We start from the raw sequence: 24,342 nt of genomic DNA on the forward strand, positions 1-24,342 counted from the left end.
ACATACTTGTTATCTGAAAGCTTTAAATAACTACATTTTTAACCTACTTTCTGGCTGAATAGAATCTATGGGTACCCTTTAAAAGAGGGTGATGTAGGTATATTGAGGGAGAAATAAAATGATACCTTGTACTTTCTAAAAATGTTATTGCTTTCTTTTCACCCTGCAAGGGACATCAAACAAAATGTTGAAAGCCTTTAAGGGAACGTTATTCTCCTAATCAGAGACAAGTGGGAAAGTTGAAGTAGCTATTCAAATCAAAATCATGTGTATGTCTGTTCTGTGAAATGACAGATGTAAGTTTTCCTTCAGATGGAGGTTTGTTTTCCCTGTTCTGCCTTAGCCACAATAACTTGAAACAGTCTGTCTGCTGGCACACAAAGCGAGGGGGTGGGTGGAGGGGACCGGGTGTTGCTGTAGGAAAGTCAAGTACATTCTTAGAGCGCCTTTTGGGGACAAGCAGCTGAAATATTTTTATAGTCAGCTGAGATAACAGGGAAGAATGAGAGTCTAGCTTTTTATAACTCAAATCTGCAGAAAATTCGGTTTTCCCATATTTGTATCCAAGTCAGTACCTATTCATTTAAACTAAGTTCCAATTTGTGGCATAGACTGTGAATATTATCCTGTCAGCCCAGTTTCTTGAGTCCTGCAAGTTGTTTTACAGACCAGTGTGAATGGTGGAACGCACTGAAATGCTGGGCGTATTTAAAGCCTCCAACTTTTTCTTCCAGCCTGGTTCCTTTTGCTCATTGTGACCTTTTATAGTTGTACCAGGAGATACTTGGAGTGGTTGTCACGATATTCCACTTTCTAGAATAACAGGCTGAAGGCCCATATACCTCTTGTTATTTGCTGTAGGTCCCAGGTGACCGTATGATGCAATGTAGTGAGTTATGGTGATGACCAGCAAAATGTCAAGCTGACAAGGTTATGGAATTTCTCAGCCAGCGTTCTACATTACACCTTCCAGTTATATGTTCTAAAATATATGTGCCATAGCTAGACTTACAACCAGCATTCCACAAGCCAGCCTTAAAGATAACTTATTCTTTTTCCTCTTCATATGTTGAGAAAGTTTTATAGAACGCTGGCTGCACAGACTATATATCACCAGGCGATGTTTTGAGAGTGGCATGAACTTTTGAAACAGAAAGAAACTATTCATAGTTAAATCCTTAACTTTTGTAGGTTGATTTTAAATTTGTTTTCTTTGACATAAAAGACTATTTAACTTTAAAAATAGCACCTGCCACAAAGAACTCAATGCACAGTGAGTGAGCTGGGGCAAAGAACTTTAAATTATAATTTAGATTTTGTGAAAATGCTGGAACAGGAGAATAGGTATTTTATTTCTCATTCATAAATGGTTATAAATAGTGGCCTGTTATTGGTTGGAATAAGTCAGCAGAAACGGTTTCCTTTATGACCAGAGAGAAACAGGGTTATTGGAGTTCTCTTCTGGGATTATTGCTGTATCCACTTAGACTAGTACAGTTCTTGAAATATTTGTGTGGAAGCTATCTCAGAGGTTTAAAAATAGTTTTAAACAAAGCTAATTAAATTCATGTTGGATTCCAAAATCTGCTATTGATATTAGAAATAAAAGTCAGCTTCTTTGTAAAAAAAAAGAAAAGAAAAAAAGATGATAACATAGATGAAGTTATTTTAATAAAGATTGAAGGTAGTCCTCTTTGCATGGTGATGCAGGACCATAAAAATAACCATGCAAGCTGTAACTGTGCAAAACGATCTTAATAATCAATGGGAAAATTACTAGTTCTATCACCTTAAAAATTTTTTTTGTCAAAACATTACAATTGTTTTACTGTAGGTGATGTATTTATAGGGAAAGGAAGAAAAATAGTAAAGCTGATATTTATCTAGTGCCCTGTAATTTAAAATGTTAGAAACACTGAGAATTAAAGTGTTTTCTTTCTTCGAGTAGAACTTAACAAGAGTAGTTAGAACATTTTTGCTTTCTTCTCATATACTTTATGATGTGGAGTATCTCTTCTTTGCCTTAGTGAGCCGTTATACTCCTTCCCAAGTTTGAATCAGGTTCCAATATCTTACCATTATGCTTTCAAAGTTGTGGAATATCTGTGAGTTCCTTTGATGTTATTTCCTTTGGACCATCTTTATCCTACATCACAACCACTTTCCAATTTCACTTCCAATGTCACCACTTTTCATTTCTTTGCCACGCTTTTTTGTTTTTGTTGTTGGCCCTTTTGACTATACACTTCTGTAAAATGTCATGCGAGTTTATCAGTGTAAAGTGAGGAGGCAACACAACTACCTGCTTTGCTGTCTGTGCATGAACTGAATAACAGATATGCTGGGATCAATCGCCAACAGCCTCTGAAGGAAGTGACATGATTGATTACTGATCATGGTACACATCTGTTATTTATGTAGTGGTTTGTGGACCAAAGAGCTAGCAGTGAAGTTTGTACTTTATGCAGTTACCTAGTTAATATTGTGGCAAATGAAGTTCAAACCGTGTTGTTGGGGGACTGAAGTTATTTAGCTAAACTGCATTAACTGAAATTCATGCATATTGGAACCATATAAAAGTGAGGAGTGCTTGTATTCCAGTTATAAATTATTTGTAGTATTGTGAAATCTTGGCCAGGCTCCCTGTGTCCTTGCCCATTAAACACTGAACCCATCCAGCATAGCCAACCTGTCATTTAGAAATTCAATTCAGAATTGAACTGGGAGTTACAAAGTCTTTGACTCAACCTCAGAGTCAGCTTTGACTCTTCTTCTTACTCTGCATCTCAGTGTGGATCAGGCACTGGTGGAAACATATTCCAGACCCTATCCAGTGTGGGCAGTTTTGACTTCATCTGCCACATAGTGAGATCCTGGACATAGTTCTAGGTGGTTACCTTGGTCATTTTTTCCAGCTCTTTCCTTTCTCCTTCACTGTCTTCCCTCTTCTTTGGCTTGCTGTTTATTTCCTGTGTCGTATCTCCATGTTGCACTGATTGCCCATCTATCATAATATTACTTCATGTTTCTTTTAATTCTTGTTGCCATCATCCTAATCCATGGATTTTTCAACTTGTCTTTCAGTTATTTTAATAGTCTCCTATCTGACTTCTCCACCTAGGTCACTCTCCTTTCCAGCTAATGCCACATGCCATCACAAGAGTAATCTTCCTGGAAAATTCTCTCCTTGGGGTCTATAAAATAACTTACTAATTACAGAATAAAATCCAAACTTTTTATCAGGCCTTTATCCATTGTCTGACTTAAGCCTACATCTCCCAGTTTATCACCTGACCCCTCCCCTCAGGAATCTGGGGTTTCAACAAGATAGACTTTCTCATTATCTCCCAAATATGCCTACCTCCCCCTTTCTTACACACTATCCTCCTAGGATACAATCCTTTCTGTTTTTCTGAAGCCTACCCAGCTTCAAAGACTTATCTCAAATGAGCTCTCCTGTAAAGTCTGTTTTGACTTCCCAGAAATGACTTTTCACTGGAGTTCCACAGAATTTACATTTTATATTTTCCAATGTTACTTATTTGTATTTTTAGTTATCATGTATTACCTAGTAGTTCCAGTTAGCTTTTACTTTCTTCTGTAGTATGTAGAATGGTATTTGACAAAGTGGTAGCCATAAATGTGTTCATTCTTTCATCTAGTATTTTTTTTTTTTTTTGAGCTGCAGCCTTTTTCCTAAAAGCTGAGCTACATGCTAGAGGTAAAACATTAAAGTCCCTGACCTCACAGCACTCTAGTTGAATGAGGTGTACAGAAAAGTAGTCAGGTGATTGTAATGCAGTAAGCCAAGCAGCATGATGAGCAGTGAATGAGAGCCCACGGAAGCACAGAGGAGAAGCACCAAACCTAGATGAGGGGCAATTGGAAGTGCTTCCAGGGAACTGAGGTTTAAGCAGTATCCAAAAGGTGAGTAGGAGTTAGGTAGGTGAGGGGGGACAAATGGAAAGAGTGTTCCAGGCCAAGGACACAGGGTATATAAAGCTTAAGGAGGGATGAGAGGCCCTGTCCACTGAGGAACTGAATCCAGGTCGGTGTAGCTAGATTGTAGGGAATGAGGTTTCAGAGAGAACAGGATCTCTATGATGAGAAAGATGTGGGCATATTTGATGAATGTTTAGAAGGCAGGACCTGGAGATGGATGTTTGGGTGGGTGAAAGGATAGAGCAGCCCTCAGGTTTCTGTTAAGGGTCTCTCAGTGAATGGAGATGTTAGGGGAAGATGATCAAGTTCCATTTAGGACATTGTAAGTTTGAGATGCCTGTAGAAGATCTACAGGAAATAAACAGTAGTAGACAGTGTGGAGCACAGCAGAAAGCTTTGGCTAAGAAATATAGTTTTGGGTGACATCATCATATGATAGGCTGAAATCAGAATGTATGGAGTTAGTAAAGCAGAAGATTTTAAGACCAGATCTTGAAGCACATCAGTGTTTCAAGGGTAAGGAAAGAGTGGAGTCTGCAAAGAATATTAAGATACAGTGAACAAAGAGGAAAGAGCAAACTAGATGGGTTGAGATGTCACAGAAGCCAAGGGAAGACTGAAATCCATCCATTGGATTTAGCAACATGGAGACCATTAGTGACCTGATTAAGAGGAGTTTCAGCGTAGGAGAGGTGTGGGGAAAGGGAAACACAATGTGGCCCTGGCTGGCTGGTAGTGAGTGGAGAAGTGAGCAGGCAATTCTTTTGGAAAGTTTGGTCATGGAGGAGAGGATTGAAGCAGAGTAGAAGCTGGAAGAAAATGGAGTTGAGGGGCTATTTTTTAAGCTGCTGGAAATCCGATCAGTTCAAGTGCTGATAGGAAGAATTCATTCGTGATAAATAGGTTGGCCTTAAGTTGAATTTAGCCAGAATTTAAAACTCCTTTTAAAATTCTTCACCCAAACATGTCCTTTTATCTTTTGGTATTCTAAATAAATTTCCAACTATTAATCACTGCTACTTCTAGGTTTCTCTGTGGTCTTGTTATCCCAGTGAGATTGCAAATTCCTGTAAAGCAGGATTCAAACTATTCTGCTCCCTTATTCTGGGTAGCACTTATTTCAGTGTCTTACGTAGAGAAAATTCTCAACAGGTATTATTTTTAGCACTCTCATTTGTTTATTCTTTGAGGAAATATTTAATGTCCACCGTGTGACAGGCATTATTCTAGGTGCTGAGGATACAAAGGTCATTAAACTAGGCATATTCCTTTCCCCCAAGGAGTTTATAATCTAGGGAGACAGTAAATAAACTAGTAATTAAATAGGAAAGCAAAGTAATAATAGAATGCAAGAGATATCCTGAGTGGCTACTTTATATATATTTATATACATGTATATTTTTTCCCATGAATTCTTTCCACCATTGTGGGTGAACAACCACAAGCAATTGGAGAGCTAAATGACTTACTTAAGGTGGAAACAAAAAGATAGTAAAAAAAAAAAAAAAAAAAAAAAAAGGAAGTATTTTTGTCATAGTGTATATTCCTTTGTTTACCATTTCTAAAGTCATTGGGAATATGTTGGCTGTGCTTTGGGGGAGTTTTGTTGGTTGATTGTCACTTAGCATTTGAGAAACTAACCAACTCTCCACATTTTCTCTTTTCCTTTACAGTAATTTGCCATCTTCCATGTATGAATGGAGGCCAATGCAGTTCAAGGGACAAATGCCAGTGCCCTCCAAATTTCACAGGGAAGCTTTGTCAGATTCCCGTCCATGGTGCTAGCGTGCCTAAACTTTATCAGCATTCCCAGCAGTCAGGCAAGGCGTTGGGAACACATGTCGTCCACTCAACACATACTTTGCCTCTGACCATGACCAGCCAGCAAGGAGTCAAAGGTAAGCTGATTATTTTGATTTTGCCCATTCGTCAGAACTCTGTTAACATGCCAAACCCTTACAGAAGCCAAGTGTCTGCAGGGCTGTTATTGGAACAGAATATGGGCCCAGGTATATGGTGCCAGTGCTTTCTAGACTGTAGGGAATGGTATTGAGGAAATAAGAAAATGGAGCCCATCTTTCTCTGGTGATGCAGGACCAAGAGCTGATAAACATACATGGCACTGTTCTGGCAGGTCCTGGGAAATGGAAAGATGAACAAGATGGTGTTCTGGCCCTTATGGGATTAATAAACTAGTAGATCACACAGTACCTGCTGATGAACACCAAGTCTATCTTGTAGTCGAAGAGTGCTTGGTTTTAGTTCTAAACAATCTGTAACCTCACCTCCCTGGGCTTCAGTTTATTCATCTGTAGAGGAAGGTAAACTAGGTCACTTGGAGCTCAGAAATTCTATGACTAATTCATTCTTTTCAACCTGGCACCTCTTACACATGCACAATTTTTAAAAAAGGGGTCAGAGAAGTGTTACTGGCCCTTATTCTTTAAAACCTGAATCTTAGCATCAGAAGATGAAATTCTGTGTGAAAGCTGCAGAGAAAGAAAATAGAGATGTAAAATATCACACTTTGGTATTTTGTGTGTGTCACAGGAAGCACAAAAGTATGTACACACCAGGTTTAAGGGTAAGAGAACTATGCTTTGTGAAATTGTGTTGTAAATCCTACAGTCTCTACGATGGAAACTTTGTGAGAAATTCAAAAATAATCAAACTCTTGAGTCTTTATTACTCTTGTTTGATAGAATGTATGACCACAAGTAGCACAAATTTCATAGTTTTATGACTCCTCTGAAAAAAATTTTTGTCTCATGGATCTGTTACTGTGAGAAGTTTAAATTTCTCTTTGTAAAAGCAGTTTTATTCTTTAAAGTATATAAATTCAGGTTTAATTTTTGAGTGTCCCCTTTTAGTCTCAAGAGTTTTTTAATGGCTGTGCAGCAAAAATAGATACACACTAAAAATATATCATTTATCCCAGGTATAATATATATGTACTTAAGTATATGTGTGTATATAAAACTTAGTTTCATGCTGACTAGCATGAACATTTACTTTCATCCTGATGTGCATATTAATTATTTATGACTGATAAGTTTTCTTCCCAATCTGTTTTAGTGAAATTTCCTCCTAACATAGTCAATATCCATGTGAAGCACCCTCCTGAGGCCTCAGTCCAGATACATCAGGTTTCAAGAGTTGATGGCCCAACAAGCCAGAAGGTAAAAGAAGCTCAACCAGGCCAGTCCCAAGTCTCTTACCAAGGGCTTCCTGTCCAGAAGACCCAGACAGTCCATTCCTCATACTCCCACCAGCAAGTCATTCCTCACGTGTATCCGGTGGCTGCGAAGACGCAGCTTGGCCGGTGCTTCCAGGAGACTATTGGGTCGCAGGTGAGCAGCACTGCCCAGCCCATTTTAGTGACGTGTTCTAGGTATAGTCTCATTGTAGTAGGAAAGACAGACTTGGTAAAAATAAGTTTTTTGTAGAAGGGGTTGGCAAACTGACCTGTGGGCCTGGTACTGTAAATAAAACTTTATTGGACACAGCCATACCCATCATTTACATACTGTCTATGTCTGCTTTCATGCTATGGACAGAAGGATGGTATACTTTCAATGAGGTCATATGATCTGAAATGCCTAAAATATGGTCTGCAAAGCCCTTTTCAGAAAAAGTTTGCCAACTCTTGATATAAGATAATTGTAAGCATTGTAAGATATTTGGAAGCATCTGTAAGATCTATAAGATAATTGTATGTATTGAACTTCCAGAAATGCTGCCAGAAGTCTATGATTGCCTGTTGGTATTTTTTCAGTTACAGTGATCTGTGTATAAAACATGTGTCAGGCATGAGATATGGTACGTGAAAAATACTCTGCGAAGATGTTTGAAAATATTCATGCCTTTTTGCAATAGTTTGCTGGTTAGTGGGTACAGTCAAGTTTTGAACCCATCATACAGTAATAATTTGTCATCTTTTATTTTCTTATAAAAATTTATAACTAGAATGGCAATGCATGAGTTGTTTGAAGTACATTTTAAATATCATTGGATTTATGTGTAACTTTAGGTCTATATATCATAAAGTGAGAGAGAGGCTGACTTTTCTTTAAAACTCATCATTGAATGTGCCTAGTAAAAGCAACATAAAATTACTGGTTCCTCTACCCCAGTTACTTGGTGCTTCCTGCTTTGGAATTATGTGATCATGACATAGCTTTGTCCTGTGGTTCTTCTCCTGTCACCTGATTATGGTTTGAACCCCCTGTGAGAAGAATAGGCGAGATCTATTTATTATTCCTGCTGTTACCTGAATATTCAAAAAATTGTGTGTGTGTGTTTGTGTGTGTGTGAGTGAAATATCTGTTGGTAGTAGAATCAATCGTTCTTGCTTTTGAAACCTGGAGAACACTTTTAGGGGCTGGGGAAGTCCATGGTTGGGTCATCGCCTTTCTTCTAGGGGAAGAGGCAAAATTGGTTTGTAGACCAGAATGGAAAGAACAGCCATGTAGAGTTATAAGACCTTGGTTAGAGCCATGGGCTCAGCACTTGGTGGCAGGGAACCAGCTTCCTTATTTGTAAAGTGGAGACAAGAATATGGGGCTTTGTCAAGATTAGACAAGGTAATGTGGCATGCTCTGCAAATGTTACAGAACTATGCAAATACTAGCTTAGAAGACACTTACCTATTGATAGAGTCAAACATAAAAATAGAGCAGGTGATTGCTTATGTCATGTAACTTCAGTAAGACAGGGAAGGCTTGATGCCCCACACAACCTTGGTCTGCCTGCGGAGCCTGAAATGCCTACTTAAGAGGGACCTTTTCCTTCCTCAGTTGAAGACCCGGTTTAAACACATGCTTTTTGGAGAAGGAATATCATCAGTTTACATTTAGCTTAGAAGTAAAGACTGGATTACTGTGTTAAGGGCAAGTTTTTATAGGGGCAGTGGGGCTGAAGTAAATCTCGTATGCTGCACGGTTTGCCCCAGACAAGCCTTGGAGAAGGAGGATGAATTTGGTGCCATTTGCATTGTTTAGTCATTTCAGCTTAGGTTGGTCATGAGAAAGGAAAAAAGCAGGTCCTTTTAAAATTCTGTGCCCAGTATCTTTCTCCCTAGTTTCCAAGTTGGAACACAGATGGTAAAAAGCAAGAAAATGAGATGTCAACAGACTTGTTATTCTTGTACATATAATAGTAGGCAGATGATTGCTAACTAGAAAGAATATAAACAGATGATTTACTTTTAGGCCTAAGCTGGACTATACAATCCACATGAATTGGATAGTTGGTGGAGTTACCCAAATAATCCAAACTCGGCGGAACACTTTTTTGCCTTCTCTGGATACTTCTCTGACTTCTGGTCTGAATGATCCAGACAGTGATCTCAATTCTTAATTCATTTTGCATGTGTAGTAACTAATACACAGCTTCAAAATAAGCAGAATATATTTGCTTTGCCTGTTGGTGAGAAATATTGCTGAATGCCCATGATGGTCCAATTTGTGCAATTAGGATGATCCAGGCATTAAAAAAAAAACAAACATTACTGGCAAAGAGTCAATAGTATATAAGATGTATCCTACAAAGGTGTTTGAAAATATTTGTGCCTTCTTGCTGTGGTTGGTTTGCAAACATAGTTACAGAGGGAGGTACAGGTGGATTTTAAATGAATGGCAGAAACGACTGCATAAATACTCACTAGTGCTTTGCTCAGTGAGAAAACTCTTATTAGATGCAGATGACAGCTACTGAGACCTTCATGTCATAGTCATCAGTAAGCACCTATGTTTATGTATTGCCATTAGAGGTCATATACAGAACAGATTTAGTAGAAATAGCCCTTGTTTCTGTGGCACGTTCTAAAAATGAGGCAGTAAACTTGAGGTTGAAAAGCCAACATCAACTGTGATCAGTGTATTTAAATTCATGGGAGCTTCATAGAATAGAATTTCAGGAACTGCTTGGATGGTGGAGGAAGATGGATGATTGGTTAGGAAACTAAGCTCACAGAGAAGTGGGGGAGACATTAAACAGAAGAGAGAGAACACTGCAAGAAACAGGTAAGGAAGAAGTGTCAGAAGAGACCAGAGAAGTAAACTAGTTTAGAGTTCCTGGCAGGCTTTGGCACAGATATGAAGCCTTTTAAACCTGAGGCATAAGGCAAAATAAAAGACTTGGTATCAAGGTAAAAATAGCATGATGCCCCCTTGATCAAGTGATCAAACTCAGAATCATTAAAAGGGGGACAACTGATATTATATGCCTCCTGATGGGATGCAGTATGAAGTGTAGAGCAACAGCTTAAAGGTATTCTTGCCAAAAATGTGTGAGCTGAATCTAATCAATCCTTTACACCTAACCTCCAGCTCATAGGGAATACTGAGGGTGAAGAAACAAGCCAAAACTATCATACTCCCTCACATCAGAAAGAATGATAATGTAGGGTATTGTTGCTTGGTTTCTTCATATCATTAAAAAATATAGATTGACTTCCTCAGAAAGAGACTAAAGAGAGACAACAGCACATATAATATATGAGCCTTAATCATATCTTGGTTTTAAAAAAATCAAAATCCAGCTCTGAAAGACATTTGAAGAACAATTGAGGAAGTTTAAATACGGACTGGATATTAGATGGTATTTTGGAACTATTATTTTCTTAGGTGTGATAATGGTGTTAGAGGTATGTAGGGTAGTGTCCTTATTCTTGAATGAGGAATGCCATGATGTCTGTAATTTACTTTCAAATGCCTTTTATACACAAATATGACAAAATTGTAACAATTGTTGACTCTGAGAGGTGGGAAAGCAAGTGATCACTGTATTATTCTTTGAATTATCTCAGCATATTTGAAAATTCCTTATGAGGAAAAGAAGGAAAATGTGAACATTTCCTAGACTTATAAATAGAATAATATAATTTTAAGATGAACTTAAAAGCTCTAAGTTTAATACATTTAATGGACTTTTAGAAAATTTTAAAAGTTTCAACTTTTGAATGAGATGGGAGTGGATGTGGGAATGGTAGACATGAGGAGGCCAGGGAAGAGAAGTTGGCCTTGGTCCAATTGTGAAATGATCGGGGTCCAATCTAAGAAGTAAATTTAAAGATGAAGAGATTAATGCAGAGGCTTTTGTGAAGAATCCAGCAACAGGATTTGATTATGGGCTGTTGTGAAGAAAAAGATGGTGATGAGTTGGAGTATTCTGAACTCCCTGGCTTCAGAAATCAGATAAATGAGCTCTCTGATTGATTAACTGACCCTTGGAGGGGAGGATTTTGAGGTAAAGATGAGTAGCTACATCTTTGTTTTAACCAGTTCCATCTTTGATTGATGTCAAGAATCAGGTATTCTTGAATATCAATCATGGAATCCAGTGCTGTTTTAGAGATGAAGTGAGAGAGGATTAAATGGAGAAAACTCAGTGGTCAGTGACTAGACTTAGTGATGATAGTTAAATTAATAAGAACAGAGATTGTTTTGGCTTGGATTATAAAGTGGAACGAGGAGGAATAATGGGATTGGAAATATCTAAAGTGTTTTTCACCTTGATGGAAAGTGTCAAGATAAAGGGGGAAACACCTTTCCTATTGTAGAAAGTGATGTTTCATCTTTCAGAGTCCTAAAAATAATTTCTTGTTCTTAAGATTATATAAACTGTTGATTTCTGTGTGAATCAGGCTGGGTACAGGCATCACTAAATTCACTTTAAAGTATTAAAAGAATAGAAATTAATCTAATAGAACGTACAGGGTGGCTAAGAGGAATTGGTTTCTTGAATGTAAATCAAGTTTGAAGTAGCTGAAAAGTCATAATTTTGGCAGAGATAAGTATCTGTGCTGTCTGCAGTAAACAGTGGTATGCCATACATATTTGAAAACATTTCTGAGATTTTGCTCAATGTATAGATCAAATTAGAATTACATTTCTAGGGGTTATAATTACCAACTACTTTCAGGATAATCTCATGTTTTCATGTGCTTAAAACTTCAACATTTCCAGTCAAGTTTTCATCTCTAGGGAGAGGCCAAATTTCAGAAAAATACCCCTCAAATCTATTTTTGCACCACAGGGTCATCGAATGTGTACACTTTTTCCATTGTGCAAGAGTGTCCTTTATTTTAAACTGGTTCTCTTAACAGTGACTAAATTTGAGATTTATTTGGCATCTGAGTTTTTGGTTGTTTCAAACATGTTTTATTTATTGCCCTATTACTGGAAATAAACGTTTGCAGTGTCAGATGGTATGAAAAGACCTTGTATGAGAGGTAGGGTTCAGAGTCCAGCTTCCATGTTGGGTGTGCCATTGCTGCCTTGTGAAATCATGTGCTTTTTGTTCATTGTGGAAACATGCCCCTTAATTAGACAGTAGTTACAAGATGAGACAAAAATTCAAGTGCCTCAAGACTTTCCGATTGCAAGTGCCAAAAGAGCAGCAAATTCCATGTATAAATACCAGAGTTAAATAAGGATAGAAATACTAGAAAACCTGAAGTAGATGTAAACAGAAGAGAGAGGGTATTTTTAGTACAGCACTCTAGCACAGATAAAGATAATCAAATAACATACAAACCCACTTTCATAGTTGGCAACCATAAAATCCCCATAATGATTAAAAAAAACCCATAGGTACAAGACGTACAAACTATAAGGTATAAAATAAGCTATAAGGATATACTGTACAACATGGCGAACACAGACAATATTTTACAATAACTATAAATGGAGTATAAACTTGAAAAATTGTGTACCACTATATCGTATATCTGTAACTTATGTAATATTGTACAGCAACTGTACTTCAATTAAAAAAATACAGTTTAATTTACAAAACCATAAGAAACACTCTAAGATTAAATTCTCTAATATATATTCTATAGAAGAAAACAAGCTTTATGTGGATTAGGAAGAAAAGGACCACTTCTTGATGTGAAATCCTGATATCGTTGTAAAAACCTTTCTTTCCTTTAATTACTGGTCATATAAATTATAAGCCCTGGGGCAAAAATTGAGTTAAAATGACACGAGAACAGTTTGGGATCCTCTTAGAGGTTCCAGAAGTTGTTCCAACAGTTCTCGTTGGACAGGAAGAATAGAAACAGAATGGGCCACTGGAGAAAAAGATTCTTTAATTGGAGATTGGTCTCTTTTGGCAGACAAATTCAATAACATCCTCAAGCTCTAAACCTGAACACTGGAACGAACATACACACACACACAATTCTGAAGGGCCAAGCAGATGCACTTTGCTTTTGTTTAAAAAAACTTTTAAAAAATAAGCATCATGGAGAAATTAACAGGAAAGTGTGAACTCACTGAAGTGGAAAAGTAACTGAACTACATGGCTGAAAGTACTTTTTAAAAAAGTCTCAGGACTTTGAAGAAAAACATTTCCTGGTTTCTACCACACAGAAGCCAATGAGAAAGTAGAGAAACAGATGCCTGTCAGTTCCACACGGCAGAAAAAACAGAGATGGATAAGTAGAGATGTAGCTGTGGAGATGGGCTGCAGACTTTCCAAATCTCTTCTCAGTGATGGAAAAGGAATTTAGTGCTCAATTAAGGGATCAAGGACATGAAGTTCTGCTTAGAAACCTCTTCTTTGATTTCCTCAGACTCTTCTCTGCCCTGATGATGAGCATTACTGGGGTGAGGCCTGAAGCTATGATGAAATACCAATTTTATCCTGATGGGGGGATAATGCCAGCATGGTTGTAACACTTTCACACTGGTTAATTCCCTAAATTGAGTCCATAAACTACATAAATAGATGAGAAGTCTAAAGAAAGAATAACTATAAAACATTTTACCAAAGGCTCTTGGCCTCTTGCATCTGTGTTATCCCTTATGTGGGAAGGAGAACTGAGTCATCCAGGCTGGGTCAACAGTGGGTACAGGTGTGTATGTGGCTCTCTTCTCTTCCCCATTTCCCCAGGCCACATGCTGTTGGGGTCGGGGCCCTCCCTGGTGAACTTGGCCTTCTTGCAGAGGGGCTGCTGGACAGTGATGAGGGAAGGCAGGGCCAGAGCCACCAGACATCTGCCTTCTCCAGGAGCAGAGAGCCCTGGGGGTGTGTGCTGATTGCATTTACTGAAGTTTGGCCTCCTTCAGGTGGAATAAGTCATAAACACCAGGCACTTCCTATGCCATCTGGGGTTTACTTCAGTATCCTACTCAAATAGTCCTTTGGCATAATCTAAGAAATATTTAACTGACTGTTAGGGAGTCTGGTTGTCCCCAGCAGCCGTGAAATGGCCATCCTTGCCAAACCTTACCTGTGTCAACAGCAGAGGGTGTCACTGAAGGTGTCACATGCATCGCAGTGATAGGTCTTGGACCTCTGCAGTGTTGATTGGTCTTTCCAACTGCCTCTGCCAGATGGACTTTGTGCAGGGGCCCTCTTCCTTGGACTTGAAAAGATCAATAAAGACAGGGATAAGATCCAAAGGGGAAACACACTGCACATGAAAGAGAACATGTCTCCATGTCACTGGGCTTCTGCCAGTGGCGGGAAGAACCGCTGGTTTTACTTGGATTGAGAATGTAGGACTGAGACATTAGGATAATCAAAATATAGATTCTTAGAACTGAAGTAGAGTACTTAGAATGGGTGATGACCCAGACGTTACCCTTCCTACTGCCTAATATCGAGTCTTTACCCAGGCCGATGTCTTCTGGGCACCAAAGAGGCTGTCAGCTTCAAGTGTTTACTTACCCTGACCTGTTTAATAGACAAGCAAGTTTATGTTTCTTTGGTCCGCTCAGATGTTTTTCATTTTATTTACGATAAAGGCAGTGAAAATGCCTTTATCATGACATGGAATATCAAATTTCCGTATTTTATACCTCTAGGGCTCACTAAAATAATATACCTATTAATTAGACTCCTGTTTTTTCAGAGGAGTAGGCATTGAAAATAATCATGGGGCAGTTTTGAGTGGATGCATGTTGTGTCACTTCTGATATTGACAAAGTGGCAAGATTTTGTGGTCATTACATTTGAAGATGACAGTTCTGAGCATGTTGGAAGTGGTTTTAAGAGCCCGTGACTTGAACTGATGGCTGGTTTAGGCTCTATACATTACAAAAATGTTTGAAGAGTCACAGCTGGTATTTCTAGGATCTGATGTTGTTTCTTGGCTTTGTCTGCATGACCCCTTGGAATTGAGATTTGCTAAAATGAAGTGGAATCATCTGATTTGCTAAAAAACAAAAAACAAAACAACACAATTCTTCAGAACCTGACCCATAAAGTTGTAGTGAAAAAAGCAACATTACCCTTTGTTGAAAGATAATAAAAGGATTCCCCAACTCTGCCCTGCACCTTCCCCCACAATGATGATAAATACTGTTTTTTTTTCTCATCCTCATTCCATTTTTTCTCCTTTTGTATATAAAAGAATTTATATATGAAATTGGATATTGTTTCAACAAGATCTGTCTTTGAGACTGTGCATTTACTCTAGTGATACTGCTGTTGTGCAGTTTGGAAACTGGTTTTGAAGGAAGTGTTTCAGAACCAGTTAACAAGCTGCACATGAAAACTAGTCTTCGATTTTCTGCAGCTCACCCATTTAATGTATTCTCAATGAATCCGAAAGCTTCTGATGCTCAGTTCAGCCTCTCGTGAGCTGAATACCACCATTGAGGGCATTTAAAATAACATGTCTTCAGCCCTGAAGAGAATTCTGAAACCCGGACAGAGGAGTTCTAAATATTTTGAACAAAGACAGCAGTGCTTTCAAGATGACGCTTTGGAGAGGACTGGCTTAGAGTGTGCAGGCTTTGATAGAGTTGAGAAAATGGTCTGACGGCTCTGTGGCTTTGGGGCAGGCATCTTAGTAAGGCCGTGTATTTTTATAAAATAGTTGATAGAGAACATTCACATGTATGGCCTTACCTGACCTTCAGAACAACCTCATAACAAGGAAAAGTAGGTATTCTTGTCTCCCATTTACTTAAGTGAAACTTGGGGCTCAGAGAGGTAAGGGGACTAGCTTGTGTTGGTATTTCCAAGATAATAGCTCTTTTTCCATTTTGGCAAACTCACCATATCTCTGGCCCTTGGTGTCTTTATTTTTCAAATAACTGGTTTGGCTGAGAAGACTACCAAGGCCTCTTTTAGTCATGCAGTCCTCTGACTGTGATGATTTTGATGTCTGTCTTCTTTTCCACAATCTTAGACACCACTGATACTCACATATGCACAGGATCTGTGGACAAAGCAAACTGTACAAACCTCGAATACAGTCAATACCTAGAAAGATCTTTCAAATCCACCCCGACTTGAGAGACTCGAGTGTTGGCTCCTCTAAAAAGCATTTCAATCCTTCAATGCACATTGCTCTCTCCTCCCGACCTTTTACTGCATGTAGAATCCAATCAGACCATTTTGAATTTAGTTGTCTTAAAGTTGATGATTTTGTGCCTCTCTTCTCTTCCCCACAAGCTTGTGCTTTGCATGAGGACAGGGCCACTTACAGACTGAGCTCACTACTGGGCACAGGTGAGTCGTCAGTAAATATATTAGTCAGTGTAGGCTAGGTTTTGCTGCAGTAATAAACATTACAAAAGCTTACACTTTGTTTGTTTTAAATTTATTTATTATTTATTTATTATTTATTTTTGGCTGTGTTGGGTCTTCGTTTCTGTGTGAGGGCTTTCTCTAGTTGCGGCAAGCGGGGGCCACTCTTCATCGCGATGCGCGGGCCTCTCACTATCGCGGCCTCTCTTGTTGCGGAGCACAGGCTCCAGACGTGCAGGCTCAGTAGTTGTGGCTCACGGGCCTAGTTGCTCCGTAGCATGTGGGATCTTCCCAGACCAGGGCTCGAAGCCGTGTCCCCTGCATTGGCAGGCAGATTCTCAACCACTGCGCCACCAGGGAAGCCCAGCTTACACTTTGTATGCACTATATGTCTAACAGGTGAGCAGGGGGCTCTGTGCTACACATCTCTCAGGGACTCAGGCTGATTGTGGTCTCCACCATGTCACTGCTGTGCTATATGGAATACATGACCTCTCAATTCCGACAGCAAGAGAAGTCTTAACCCCCAATGTGACTGTAATGGGAGATAGTCTGTAAGGAAGTAATTAAGATTAAATAAAGTCATAAGGGTGGGGCCCTGATACAATAGGATTAGTGTTCTTGTAATAAGACACCAGAGAGCTCCCTCTCTTCGTCATGTGAGGACATAGCAAGATGGCAGCCTCTTATAAGCCAGGAAGAGAGTCCTCACCAGAACTGGCCATGCTAGCACCTTGATTTTGGTTTTTGACACTCCAGAACTGGGAGAGAAAATAAATGTCTGTTGTTGAAGCCACCCAGTCTCTGGAGTTTCGTAATGGCAGTCCAAGCTGACTAACAGAGTAAGGGACCAGAACATGTGGGGAAGCAAGTGGTTCTTTGGTGAGCAGTAAATGTTCCCGCCACAAGTGGCAGAGCAGTGGTCAAGACAGACATGGTTCCCTGCTCACAGGGAATTAAAGAAACTTATTAATATGGCTTGTGGCATTCAGTTTTTCTATACTACTTGTGACCAAACCACAGGTAATTATTAGTTTTGAGTTCTGTGTACTTGGATGAGATACCGAAAAACTGAAAGCTTAACCAAGTGAGGCACGTGTTACAGCTGACATAGTGTTATGAGGCCCCAAATGGGTTTTTGTTCCTTTCAGTATCTCTACGTAAACAAAAATGAAACTGACGAGCAATGAAGCTTCATAGAAAGAATTTCTCTCAATACAGTTCTAGAAATAAGCATTGGGGAGAATAGGCCTTATGTTCATCATTTGGGAGTGATCTGATTGCTGTAGTAATAACCATGCCATGCCTACATGCCTGTCTTTATTTCCTCCCTCATCTTGAGTCTAACTTTATAAAGGAAATATCCTTGGTAATGGAAGTTTGGATAAATTTCATGTTTGTACCATCTAGTACTAGGATTTATGATGTTATTTGTGTTTTGCTGCAAGGAAAGGCTAGCGGGAATTAGGATGTTGGGATATAATCATGAAAAAACATAATTCTTTTTGCAATTTAAGAATAGCAAGACACATACATCATAGCCTGCTAGACTTGACTGTTGAAATACTCAAATCATTGTAGAGGTGGAGAAAATAGGCAGCCCAAATTTGATCGTTTATTTAGAAAAGATGTCAAGTAGAATCATACGTTTCATGCTTAAGAATTTTTTCTCCTTTTATGTTACTTTAAAACCATTTTTGCCTTAGTGTAACTTTAAAAATACTGTTTCATAAAACTAAAGTAGTTGTCTGGAATTCCTTGAAGCCCATGGTTTGGCTTCAGCAGGCTTTAAACAAATACACTGTCAGAAATCAATGTGGATACATTTCCAACAGTTAATGCCCTAGTCACAGTAGATACTTTGTAAAATCAATACCCTGAAATATCAGAGGATTATGGTTGTATCAGATACACCACATGCCTAACATTGTTTTAATTACTCTAATAAAAGAAAGCTGGGTGGACTTTAAAAAAAAAACAAAAACAACAAAAAAAATCTTGCCTGTAAAGAATGTTCTGCTCAAGCCAAAGCAAATTTTTTACAAGTTCTTTTAGAAAATCTGGAAGTATTTAAGCGTTTTCCTCTTCTTCTTATGAGACAATGCCTGTTACCCTGCCAGTGCTCCATCGTACAATATTATCCTTTATGACAACAGGCCTTTAGAACAAGTTGATCAAATATGTTGCTATAGTTGCGTTAGTGATAGGGTTCAGAGATTTGGACCCTTTTTCTCATTGGCACATAGACATGAACATATTTAATGTTCTGGTACATGGACGCTGAAGAGTTCTCATGAGGGTTTCTAGTTTGATTTGGAGCCATAGTTGGTCCACAGGCTGGAGGAGGACTGTTTTGCTCGGAAGATGGGCAGAAGTCATTTTGCCAAAGTGGAAATGTATTTATATCACAGCGAAAAGATTAATAGAAACAAAGAGGCCCTGTGACAGAAGTTTGGATTAATTGTTACATTACATACAGGGAGAACTTTTCCCATGAGGGTCCTCATTCTGGTTTTTATGAGAAATCCCAGATTTTCAAAAAATGGGATTCACATTCCTCAACCACATTCATAGAACTGAGGGTGTAGCTTCTGTTTGCCAGAATACCTCAAGGCTTTGTGCCAGAACATTGGAATAAGGTGCTTCTGGGTGGAGGTAGAGGTGAGCATGGCAGTTGCACACTTGGAATAATTTATGGGACACCTGTGCAGAGTGGGTTGATCAACCATAATGTGACTTTAAAATGAGTCATTGCTCAAGGCATGGAAAATCTGTGTCTCCATGACTGTCTTGAATAATTTCTGATATTTTGCCTATTGGTAATCATCTATTCATTATAATTCTTATAATTTAGAGAGGAGCCATTTAAAAGCCATGACTGTTTTTAGAAAGAGCTACCTTTTTTTTTGTGAGTACTGACTAGCAGGAAAGGGAGAGGGTATGAAGCAGGGTCCAGAAGAGGAGGCCCATTCTGGTTATCACTGATCAAGTTGGTCCCAGTCAGGGTATGATGTTAGGACTAGGAAGCATGTGGCAGCAGGGAATCTAGTGTATCAACCTGACAGGCAGGGAACATTTAAGGAACATGGAGCTTCACAGGTTACCCTCACCCCTGCACTAGAGTCTTCATAAAATCATAGAATCTAGGCGCATCAATGAATGTTTGCAATTAGTCTATCCTTAAAATTTGATTGGTGAAGAAGCTAAAGTCCAGAGAGAAATAAATTTGCTTCACGTCTTGTTTTGAGTTTATGGTAGGTAAGGGCCAAGACTGAGGCTTTCTGCTTCCTACTCCAATATTGTTTCTACTGTTCTATCCAGGCTCTTAGCTCATTTCTCCTGGGTGTGGAGGATTCACAAGAAACCATTGCTGTCTGTATAAGTCAGCTTGGGCTGCCATAAAAAATACTATAGACTGGGTGGCTGAAACAACCAAAATTTATTCTCATAGTTCTGGAGATTGGAAGTCTAAGATCAAGATGTTGAGAGATTCAGTTCCTGGTCGGGCTCTCTTCCTGGTTTGTAGATGGCCACCTTGTCACTGTCTTCAGATGGCAGAGAGAGAAAGGGCTCTGGTCTGTCTTCCTCTCCTTATAAGGACATTAATCCTATCACAAGGGCCCCACCCTCATGACCTCATCTAAACCTAATTACCTCCCAAAGGCCTTACCTCCTAATATCATCCTGTTAGGGGTTAGATGTGAATTTGCATGGAGGGGCACACCAACATTCAGTCCATAATACTAGCTGAACATGAAAGAACAGATACATTCTCTGGGGCATGTTTTAGGGAGTTCCATGTTCTGCAGTGTCTTGTGATTGCACCATGGATGCTTAGGAGTAGATGCAGAGCAGGCTTCACTATTTTGGCTTCATGGTCTTGGTCCTCTGGCACCAAGACATGGCATATGACAAGAAGGATCTTGATGTCCCCAAAGTGAAATCATCTGCTGCTTGAACATTGATATTAACTGGTTGACTTATTGTGATACCATGTTGTCCTTATTGAGTAGAATAAAAATGAAATCCAGATAATCACAAACTCTCCACAGCATTTACTCCCTGACCATTTTCTACTGGTCAGAGCACTTTTGTGAAAACCTGAACATTTTTAGCAAAATCTTAAGAATATCGTGTTTCTTCTTAAATATCTAGAGCTAACTTTTTTTTTTTTTAATACATCTCTTCTCTGTAAGTTGAATCTGGGACACTGTATTATACTGAGTAACTATTAGATTACTTGGTCATTTGTTAAATAAGCCCAGATTTTTAAATGAGGGACCCAGAGGAAGGGGTCTAATATTGACTGTGAGCCATGCATGTCTGGACATGTGGCTGTCTCACGTAGAATCTGCCTCTATGTATTGTCTAAGTTTTGAGAGCTCTGTGAAAATGGACATTTTTAGTTCCATTTTATAGAGAAAATAGGCAGAGAGAGGTTGAGAGTTTTGCCCATGGCCATGTAGGTGATGATGGGTAAAGTGAGGATTTGGACCCACATTGGTCCAACTTCAAAGACTATGCTCTTGTCATTTATTCGGTTATGGGTCATCTTTACACTGCTTTTCATTGGGCCCACAGGGGATAGAATTGTGTGGGAAGGTCAATTTCACAGTCATAAAGCACTAATTCTGCCAAACATGGAGATGCCTGGGAGTTTGTTTTGTGTTGGGACCTCTCTTACTGGGACAGCATTTGTTGGGAAAGAGATCATTTATGGTGAACTTAAAAGCCCCCTTCTGCTAGTCATGTGAGGAGAAGTATAGCTAACGGGCCTTTAATAATTATCCAATTTTATATTTTGGTCCTCTATTACTGATCATGTTGACCTTAAATATAATTTCTTCCCTTTTTCCCCCCATGAATGATGTACTCTATCCTGATAACTCTTACTTACTTTTGAGGGGAAGTACTAGATGTAGAATACTATACTTTTATAAAAACATACTCTTTTCTTCCTCTTCTTCCTCCTCTTTATCAATATTTCCATGTTTGCCGCACTGCTTCAAAGATGTCAAATATCTCACTGGAAGCAATCCAAAACTTTTGGGAAAAGGAATGGTGACCTTTCCTTTTCTCTGTCTCCTGATTAATTTTGATATCCAACTACAGATTGACTCCCAAATTGGGAGAATTCTCCATGGCTTAGCTCCACCTCATTCTCCGACTTTCCCCACCGGCTTGCCGTTCCTTTGCATTTGGCCTGCCTTCCTCTGTCCTTCCCCCACCCCCGCCCTGGGGTCCCTTCCAGTTGTATTAGGTATTGGGCTTAGTTAAAGCTGCTCCATCCCTTTGGAATCTCTCTCCCCAGTCCAGCCGTTGAGTCACTGCCTTGTTTCAGTTCTTGCCTAAACACAGCTCTGCATACTCTTGCAAGAAACAGTTGCAATGCATCAGCCTCTCTTCTTTCATGTTTTACTTTAGTGTAATCTCTAGGAGCATTTTAAAAATCTGTATTCCTTTAACATTTTAGGTTCTGTTTGTTTCTGTGGTTCTAGCGCCTTAATCTGTTTGAGAAAATGTTCTTTATTCAAACTCAAAGTATTTTATACTTCAATGTATAATGGTTCCTGATAACAAAATAAAGTGAGCTACGTACACGTGATAAGGATAATTTGTAAGAGTATTTCAGTATTAATATTTTTAAATGTCTTAAGTAGTGGGTCCTTGACATGGTGGCCATCTTCATGAAGTGACCCTTCTACTACTGAAGTACCTGAACCCTTTTAAGAAATGTATCCTGAGAGCCTAACAAATTGGCCAGCACTGTACCACTTGATAGGTTGCACCCACACAAGATATAAACTGAGGAGGACGGTGCAGATCCAGCCCATGCTCTGCTTAGCAAACACTATGTCCTGGTGCAGAACACACCCCAAAAGATCACCTTCTTTTAGTCCCTGCACAGGGGCTGATGGGGTAAGGTCAACCATGCTTGGACATGCATCATTTAGTCTCACCACAATCCTTTGAAGTTGGGATTACTGTCCCATTGTCTCAGGACTGGTCAGGAGAGGCTGGATAATCTGTGGAACATCTCATCAGAGAGAGCTGGGGTTTAGATCCAGGTATAATGATTCCAATCCAGTACTCCTTCCTTTCCCCAAGGCTGAATCTTCCTTGGAGAAGATCCACTCGCCCAGTGTAGCAAACGTTCTTGAAATGAGGATATTATTATAGGTACCAGTAATCTTAAGGTGTGAAAATTGAATCTCTTGAAACCACACTCCAATGTTTATCACAATCTCTTCAAGCAATTGTTCATCTCTGAAGCAAGTCCAGTGGTGAGTTTTTAACTGACAAAAAATATAAGCCATGATAAGTTGAAAACTTATCATTCCAGCTCATATATTTATAGAGAGATCTAAAACCAGTTGTCATCACAGCTTTATTTTGAGTATCAGGAAAGTGGTATGGTGTTTTAAAACTGAGGATTTGCAAGGTAAGTTTTGCAGATAAGTCTGCAGATAAATGTTCTCAATCAGGTCAAGATTTAGAAGAGTACAGTATCTTGCAGTCTGTTAATTCTTAACAATGTTTAACAAAGGCTTTTACACCATTGCTTGCAATAATTTTTTGTTGTAAAAGTCAAACCATGAACATTCATGGAGTAATTGTAATGATTTTTAAATAGTCTTACCTTCTGATATATAGTGCTAATACAGGTATGCAGATAGGAAAGGTCGAGTTATTTTCATGCACCCAGTCTTCTAAGAATCATGGAGATTAGGGCTGGGAGTAGCTCTATTTGTTTTTCCCTTTTCTATCTAGTTTGCATAAGTCCTCACCTCTCAGGCTGGGGTGAGCATCTCTGGTGATGTTGATTTGAGGGACGAGGTGTGAGACACAGGAGATGGGTAGGAATGCATCTGCCCAGACACAGTCCTGTAGAGACGTGAGAGCAACAGAAGCACTTGGGGTTTCTCTAGTGTGTAGTAATTTGCATTTCCTAAATCAAGTAATGCAACCTGTCAGTGTATATTGAGCATGGAACCCTAGACCTGGCAGAGTCATCTACTTCATACCCTGAGCATTCCTGAGAGATGGTGCTCCAGCCTCCATTCCCAGGGAAGATGTTGACCTCTTCCATTGTTGAGGATTATTAAGTGTTGAAAAGGTCTCCTGCTTAATGAGTTTAATCCTTTCTTCCTGTGATTTGCAGCCTTTAGTCCTGCTAATACCTTCACCATGCAGCTAACTTCAAACAACAAGTTTGTTTAACATATCTGAACTCTGCCACCTGTCTTATTATCTCTACTTTCTTCAGTTGATACTCACAGGACCTGGTTGCCAGAACCTTCCTTGTTCTGTTTGGACACCTCTAGGTGGGTCATACATTTGCTGAACCCTAGAAGGGACATGTGGGGTTAGAGTGTCCCCTATCTGCATCCAGAGGTTGTGGGAACTTTTTGAGGAGCTTTATCACATTGATCGATGGACAGATAGATTTTTCTTTCTGACTTGAAATAACTAAATATTGGGTTATAAAGTTAGCACATTTCTCCTGGATTTCTAACAAGATATGCCTTGAAATGAGAGACAGGCTTTCTCTGAAAATGTGGTGAGTGATTCACATAGGAGAAATTCATTTGTATTTTGTTTGTTTGTTTGTTTTGTTTTGTTTTTTAAATTTTTGAATTTTATTTTATTTTATTATACAGCAGGTTCTTATTAGTCATCAATTTTATACACATCAGTGTATACATGTCAATCCCAATCTCCCAATTCATCACACCACCACCCCCACCCCCCCACCGCTTTCCCCCCTTGGTGTCCATACGTTTGTGCTCTACATCTGTGTCTCAATTTCTGCCCTGCAAACCGGTTCAACTGTACCATTTTTCTAGGTTCCACATATATGCGTTAATATATGATATTTGTTTTTCTCTTTCTGACTTACTTCACTCTGTA

General features: G+C 39.1%; 1 protein-coding gene across 12 annotated transcripts in view; it reads left to right on the forward strand.

The window, feature by feature from the left end:
* LTBP1 (latent transforming growth factor beta binding protein 1) overlaps positions 1 to 24,342 on the forward strand; it is a 419,947-nt gene that overhangs the window by 206,945 nt on the left and 188,660 nt on the right. For all 12 annotated transcript variants that reach the window (XM_061210616.1, XM_061210619.1, XM_061210618.1 and 9 more), the window contains 2 exons: positions 5,616 to 5,840; positions 7,018 to 7,292. In XM_061210616.1, coding sequence (XP_061066599.1) covers positions 5,616 to 5,840; positions 7,018 to 7,292 — 500 coding nt within the window. The remainder of the gene's footprint in view (positions 1 to 5,615; positions 5,841 to 7,017; positions 7,293 to 24,342) is intronic.

This window comes from Eubalaena glacialis, chromosome 14, assembly GCF_028564815.1.
Source record: "Eubalaena glacialis isolate mEubGla1 chromosome 14, mEubGla1.1.hap2.+ XY, whole genome shotgun sequence".
NCBI classification, from domain to species: domain Eukaryota; kingdom Metazoa; phylum Chordata; class Mammalia; order Artiodactyla; family Balaenidae; genus Eubalaena; species Eubalaena glacialis.